At 46.2% G+C, this 7,185-nt stretch overlaps 2 protein-coding genes across 2 annotated transcripts in view; one reads left to right on the top strand and one right to left on the bottom strand.

Moving 5' to 3' along the window:
• The window catches only part of T265_11173 (hypothetical protein), a gene marked incomplete at both ends in the record, with an annotated part of 38,743 nt that extends 32,484 nt beyond the window's left edge, over positions 1–6,259 (bottom strand). The window contains one exon of the mRNA XM_009177762.1: positions 5,996–6,259. Coding sequence (XP_009176026.1) covers positions 5,996–6,009 — 14 coding nt within the window. The remainder of the gene's footprint in view (positions 1–5,995) is intronic.
• T265_11172 (hypothetical protein) lies at positions 2,882–6,932 on the top strand (the record flags this gene model as incomplete). Its single annotated transcript, XM_009177761.1, has 2 exons — positions 2,882–2,991; positions 6,800–6,932. The coding sequence occupies 2 exons, from the start codon at positions 2,882–2,884 to the stop codon at positions 6,930–6,932; spliced, it is 243 nt and encodes an 80-aa protein (XP_009176025.1).
• Between the last annotated feature and the right edge of the window lie 253 nt (positions 6,933–7,185).

Raw genomic sequence — 7,185 nt, 5'->3', positions numbered from 1 at the left:
TATATATATATCGCAAAGTCTGAAAAATATCCCAAATCGCTGCGTCCAACGTAGTTTAGATTGTCCCTAATAGAGTTTCGCATGCTCCGCATAGGAACGTCATAATCGTCCATTTGGTGGTTGGAGGCCTTTGCTTTAAATTTACCAGCTTTGGTTGGGAGTCACTTGATTCAGTCGGATGCGTCCACTTTACTGTCGTCTAAACGGCGGACTCAGAGGAGTACGTGGCATGCCAGCGAATGGTCAACTGAATGACGCCAGCTACCTTCCGGCGGATTTTACGTGATATGGTCCACTGTGACCCCGCCGTATCTTTAATACCCGAATAGTTTTGCGGTCATACATGTGCACTTTCGCACGAATAGGCACACGCATGCAGGTGCGTGGGACACAGGCATGCCAAAGTGTCGACGTCACTCTCTGTTCTGGTTCGTGCATGTGTGACAGAGAGATGCGAACCAAGATACCGAAACTCGTGTGTCTCAGTTAGAGGATCAAGATGGTGTTGAACACCTGATTGTCCTGGGGAAGCAAGTATCTCAGAAGAGAAACTGAACGAAATCTCCAAAATACCGTAGACTTGCAGTGATTTCCAACATGGAGAGTTCCTCGGTCGATACAGTGTACACAATTTCCTGGTCAAGATAGCCAATCAATGCCCGACATAGTGTACAAAGAATGGATTGTCAAATTAGCTGAGTTCTGCTTGATGAGGTCCAAACTGGGGAAAACTGTTTTTAGACGGTCTAGACTGTTTTTCAGAAAACTCATACGCAGTCTCACAGGAAACATGTAAAGTAGATTCCTAAAAGAGAGTCATCAGTGAGTTTTGGATATAGAGGACTATCTGCCGCTGAATTGTGTTTATGGTATACTAAATCAAATAAGTAACCACTTCGCCATGACATGCTTTTGTTGCCTAGCCGCTGTGTCACCCGAAGAACGTACAAGGGCTGAGATACTTCCAGATTCCCCAAGCCTAGACAGGAGCAGTCGAGGTGCCTGGATTGGGTTCGAGCCACGAACCTTCAGTTCAGTAAGTATGCGTATTAACCACTAAACTATCTCAGGGTCTGAAGACAAACCAATGAAACATGTGCTGAGGGCGAGATGGATCAGTGGTTAGAGCGCGAATTTACTACCGGAAGGTCCGTGTTTCGAACCCGACCTATACTTCCCCTGTCTAGGCTTGGGCAACCTGGCGGTATCCACTGACTCACACATGCTGTGACTACCTACAATATTCAATTTGGCACATGGAGCAGAACAACGAAACCAGACGAGTCGTATGAGGACCGCTGATCCAGTATTTGATCAGCCATTATAGTTCTCACTCAGTCTGTGTTGTTCTCCATGGGTTGGGCTATGTGAACAACGTCAGATTTAGCCTCAAAACTCCTCCTTGAAGTATGTCCAGTGCCTTAAAACCCTCGGACACTGGGTTTCACCCCCGCTTGAGTTTAGTTTCACATACTGTGTAACTGCCAAACGGTATCTTCCAGTGACTTGTATTACCAGAACCTCCGGGAAGCTAGTACAAATTCGGAGTTGGGTTGATACTCGTCCAAAACAGATGGTCCACTTGGACTATCAAAGTACGAACCAAATGAGCAAACAGGCTCCAACGTGAGACAGTCACACGTGCATAAGTTCGGCCACAAAATGGCTGGATGACCTCAAGGTCAACTGAGTGGGTAGGTGGTGCGGACAAACAAACGCCAGTTCGTACATACGCACTGAACACAGACGTGGAGCGGGGGTTACAACTGCGCGAATTTCAAATGTCAAAGTAATGGACGATACACACTGCAGCTCATTCATCCGTTACCAGGTTTGTATCGTTAGGATGTCTGCATGCTTCAAGAAACTTCATATTCCACCCTATAATATTTTTATTTCTCAGAGTTACTGAAGCTCTTCATTCGCCGTCGAGGAAAATTTTGGCAGCTCGGGTGGCGTAGATGGTTCGCTGAGCTGGGCGTGCCACCAAGCAGCACCAAGCACCCTAACAAGGCACTGATAATGTCACCTTGAATAGTGATGAAACGAAATTAGCGAAGTGAACTTATTTGCGAACAAATTTAGTTTCGCGTGAGCCCCCCGCCCCATGGAACCCAGCTGACTTTCTGGTTTACGATGTTTCCTAAGTGTGAGGAAGAGCGAAATCAGTCGTGGGCTGTCGAAGAATTTTCAGCAAACCTTGGAGTAGTGTATTACGTCTGTACATGTATCGCGATGACTCGAATATCGCGAAAACTGAAACCTGAGGCGGCCTGGTGCGGATCCTGCATCGCCTGTTGCGTGGACGTGACATCAGTTTATCCGTTAATGATCGAGTTTACAATGCTGCGGTGCGCCCCATGTTACTATATGGATCAGAAACCTGGCCGCTGCGCGCCGAGGACGTCAAAAGAATTTAAGTGTTTGATCATCAATGTCTTCGGAGCATTGCCCGAATCTGGTGGAAACACCGGATCAGCAATTCTGAAGTACGTCGAATGGTATTCGAGAGAAATAACTCACCCTCGATAGATGAACTGATCACACTGCACAGGTCGCTCTGGCTGGGCCACGTGCTGCGTATGCCAGTCGACCGAATTCCTCGAAGGGCTGTTTTCGCACAACCACGTGAAGGGTGCAAACGAGCCAGAGGCGGTCAAACAATGACTTGGCAGCAAAGTATAAAAGCCATTACCAGCAAACTCAGTTGCGATGGGCCCTGCTGTCTTCCTGGATGGGGACCCAGAGACGGGCCACATCAATGGTTAGAGACATTGTTAGACATGTCCCAGTCGCCCTCTCAATGGCGCTCGTGCATCCAAGCTACTGCCTTCAATGCATAGCTTCCTTCCCGATTCCCCCAACTTACAGTGCTGGATTTATGCACCTATTTACCAGCTCCCGCCTGCAATGCGCAGCTACCTACCCCCCCCCCCAATTCATCGGTGAACGAAACTGTGGCAGCTACAACCACTATACGACGAGTACGCGGTTATTACAGTGTTGATGATGATGTCGTGTATTACGTCTATCTCATGCAAATCATTGCCTATTGTATTTCATTTGAATCTCGTGTTTTCTTCCGAAGGTATGACGCTTTTTTCGTCTTTTTTATCCGCACGCTTTCTGTGCCCTTCCATCTTTAAGAGGAAATGCAAATGCATGATCGATCGATAGGCCAAACGCAGTATAAGTACTGGGATTTGACCTCCAGTCGTAAATGACATCTCAGTGAGTAGTACTCATGAGGTCCATGTATGCACAAATTGTGTATATTCGTCAGCTGGAATAGACCCACACGTAGTTTTATCAGACACCAACGTGCACCTCCAGCCAATTGATTTCAAGTACACACAAACAGATGGAGTTATCGTGGGTTCACTGATGAGGGGAGTGTTGATTGATACTCTTGGTATTAAACTGAGCGGTACCATCATCATAGATGAATGACATATTTATTCCGGCTGACTATGATTGACCACAACTCACAACCCAGACGATGTTTAATTGTGCTCACGTAGTCACTCCATGCCAGAAAAAAATAACAAGAACATTTTCATTCCCTTGGTTCAGATCTAACCAGACAAAGTGGTAACATGCGTGGCAATTCGTCAAAAAGTCACGTGAACGTGTTAGTGCACCAATATTTAGAGCTTTTGTGTGCGTCTGTCAGCGAGAAAGGGAGCCTAAGACACACCGCAGGCACGCTGTAAAATGAACCAATGAAAATTGTCAAAACATGTAGGAAAAGTTGAGCTCTAAGCACGTCCATACCTAAAATGAGTGCTTCCTAACACCCACTCAATTACGCACTGATGATGTCACTTGGATTAGTGACGCAGCCATTGCAATCCAACTGCCAAACTCGCCGAACTGATCAATGGTCACGTGAACACCCACCAATGAACGCACCCGAGCTGCAAGTACGTTTGCACCTAAAACTAGTTGTTTCTACGTTTGCCGTTCGGAGGGCTTCTAAAACTCTTGACGACTCATCTCATTTCCTTTTTATGCTTTAAGCGAAAATAACATCTCGTTGTCTAGCGGTGACACACTACTCATGTGGTTGCTGAAAATCTTTCCAGTTTTCACGATCGATTCTACCCTTCCTGTGGCATAATCTCCAAGTTTGCGTAAACCTTATGTTCCACTTGATTCCAAACTGCACGAAATTCGACCAATTGTTTCATAGCCTTCAGAACCGTCTGGAGTACGGTACGCTCTATCTGAAACCTAAGAATGAGGTGGAACATGGAGATGGGCCTGTGAACTTTGAGGACTACTCAGACATCAACCGAAACAACTGCTCTTGTCGGAAGTCGGCATTTCACTGTTTTCCTTCGTCTAACGCTTTTCTGTCTCGATTATTCCAGAAGTGCAGTCCCCGTCCTTTATCGTCAGCCATTAGAACTAATCAAAATGCTAAAGTAGCAATGCGCAGAATCCGCGCGGCTATTTTCTTGATTTCAATTCTTCATACTGCATTTGAAGTTATGCGGACTGCAGCTGGAATGAAACAGACCGAATGATTCCCTATTTGATCCACTTGAGTAGGATATTTCTCCCTGACGGGGGGAGGGGGAATTCGCGTTCTTCTAGGACCATCGACAGCAATCTCGTTGGATCGACGCAGCCAACCTGTAGGTTTTCTGTCATACTTCGTCACCTCATGGGAAGATACTACCGTATTTTTCCGACGTACACACACACACACACACACACACACACCAGGCTGAGTCCTATGATCGACTGTGATGAGTAATCAGGGTACATATGGACGAATATTCGTCACTGCACGACAGTAGACCTGCCAACATCCTAACTTACTCTTATGATTTGAGATGACCCGTTCTAATAATAACTTGATGTAAACTTTTTATAAAGATATATCAAGGCCAGGGGCTATGTGTATTGTTTGGCTGGCATCGTCAATAGTTGATAGATAACCCGAGTTGATACGTGACGGTGTGGTTGTCAATCCACTTAGGATCATTAGAAAAAACCGGGAGATGGGGGTGGAAACCCCAACCGACCAAAGGTCACAGCATCCCTCTTACACAACTTTCTTAGCACTAGCTCACCCACACAGACTGACTGACAGAAGGTTCAAACGAAGTTCAAGAGGAACCATCAAATGAACGGAACCAGAAGAACTAGATCCTAGGCTGGACCCAAACACATGTAGGTTACCCACCGACCCAACACTTGTTCAACCACTCTAACACACCAAAATCCCTCAACCGACACCCAACAGAGATTTAGCTTGACTTAGCTGATTGGTTCTCTTTCCGCCTTAAATCTCGACCAACCTCGTGACCTAGTCACTTGGCCTGACGAAGCTTTTGTGTCAAAAGCGAGACGTTGCCCAGCAATTAATCTACCGATTGTCACCAAACTTTTTCAAAAGTTCTGAAACTAATTTGAGTTACTTGTCACAAGAAACCTGCGTATAAATAAGTCGTCTCTCATGACGTCCAGAATGGGACTTGTCTCGTCTATCCGATTTCGGAACCCTAACCCACAGTTACTGGTCTAGGAGACAAGCGATTGGTGGCGCACCACACACCCCAAATAGACGGATTTGAGGATTCACAGAGATTCGGGATTGTGTGACTCTTGGGTCCATTGTCTACCTCTAAACTAATACAGTGCACACCATTGACTTTGTTCTCGATAGAAGAAACTGATTCCCATATATTTCTGACGCTGACTGGTGTAATTTCAACACCAAATTTGTTTAGTTCATGCCGTTCTGAGAGGAACACTCACCCTCGATAACGTGTCTTGCTAGCAAATAGCTATTGACCCGGTCAAATGACGCGCCCGTTCGTTCATCCGTCCTGACAAAGGACGATACAATGACGACCGGGATAGCTCATCCCAAATCCCGTGTTAACCAGACAAACCAGTCGCGTAAATGTGTGATAAACTTACCTCGGGCGCTTCATATTTCTTCTGGCTTCTTGACAAACCAGTAAATGTGTGATAAACTTACCTCGGGCGCTTCATATTTCTTCTGGCTTCTTCGAAGATGCCACTTCATTAGAAGCGAAAACAAAACGTCAGTCAAATCGAAAAAGAAGAGGGCGTAGATCGGAGTACGGAAATTATGACGCTAGCCACTTGAAAAGTTCCTCAACCACATTTTTCTGATATCGCTGGCGTGTTTGGCGGCGTGCAAACACGCGCTCGTGTTGTACAACACTCGACCCAGCCAATGTAGACCCACGCTTATGTGCGCTTCCGTTGTGTTTCTACCATCCACTCGCAATTGATCGACCCAAAGTGGACCACACCAGAACGCTAACGTAATTTGCACAATACCATTTTTACTCGTTGGAATGTTCGCCTTGCTCGCCTGATTCCGCGCGTATAGATTGGTTCACATGCGCTTGCGCGCACCGTAACGCAACTGCCGTGTGGGTGTGTTGCTGAGTCGAAACGCAATGTGAGTCGATGCACTTGGTTTGGCTGTTTAATGCGGGTGAGCGTGGAAGCTAGCGTAGGACGTGGAAATTGACCAGGTCCGGTTAGTGGACAAAGCACAAGGTCGTAATTCTGCTTGGGTACTACATTTTTTCATTAGATTTTGTCCCTCCTCAGGAGTTTGAAAGATCAAAGTAAAAAAGGTGCGTATCCCTGACAAATGCTGGGAAGTCACCAGGTTCTGCTGAAACTGATTTAACGTAGTTCTCGATTACAACCAGGATTACATTGCGTAAACATTCATAATCATCATCATCATCATCATCATCATCATCATCATCATCATCATCATCATCATCATCATCATCATCAGCAGCAGCAGCATCAGCATCAGCATCATCGCTGAGAGCATGACATCAGTGTTCAACAGTGATTCTTCACTGGCGTACAACCAAGAAAGCCTTATTGTAAAGAAAAGAATAAAGATGGACGAGGAAGGGACTTAGTACTAGCTTACCACAATCACTCCGAGGTGCTCATACCTCCAGACATTCACTCAGACATTCTGAATGGAAACTGATGACAAGAACACCACTGACACCGGTTGGCAGCCATATATTGTAGTGTCTCCAACCAGGCACAGTGAGGATCACGCGGTCCCCATCCTGGAAGGCGAGTAGCACCGACAGCACCCAAGCGTTTCGTGATCTCCTTCATACTCCTCTGCCAAGTCAAGGGTTGGCCACCTCTCTGTTTACG

Source organism: Opisthorchis viverrini (genome assembly GCF_000715545.1).
Source record: "Opisthorchis viverrini unplaced genomic scaffold opera_v5_452, whole genome shotgun sequence".
Lineage (NCBI taxonomy): Eukaryota > Metazoa > Platyhelminthes > Trematoda > Opisthorchiida > Opisthorchiidae > Opisthorchis > Opisthorchis viverrini.
Note: the sequence above shows the minus strand (reverse complement) of the source record. Positions and strands in the feature narration are given on the sequence as shown.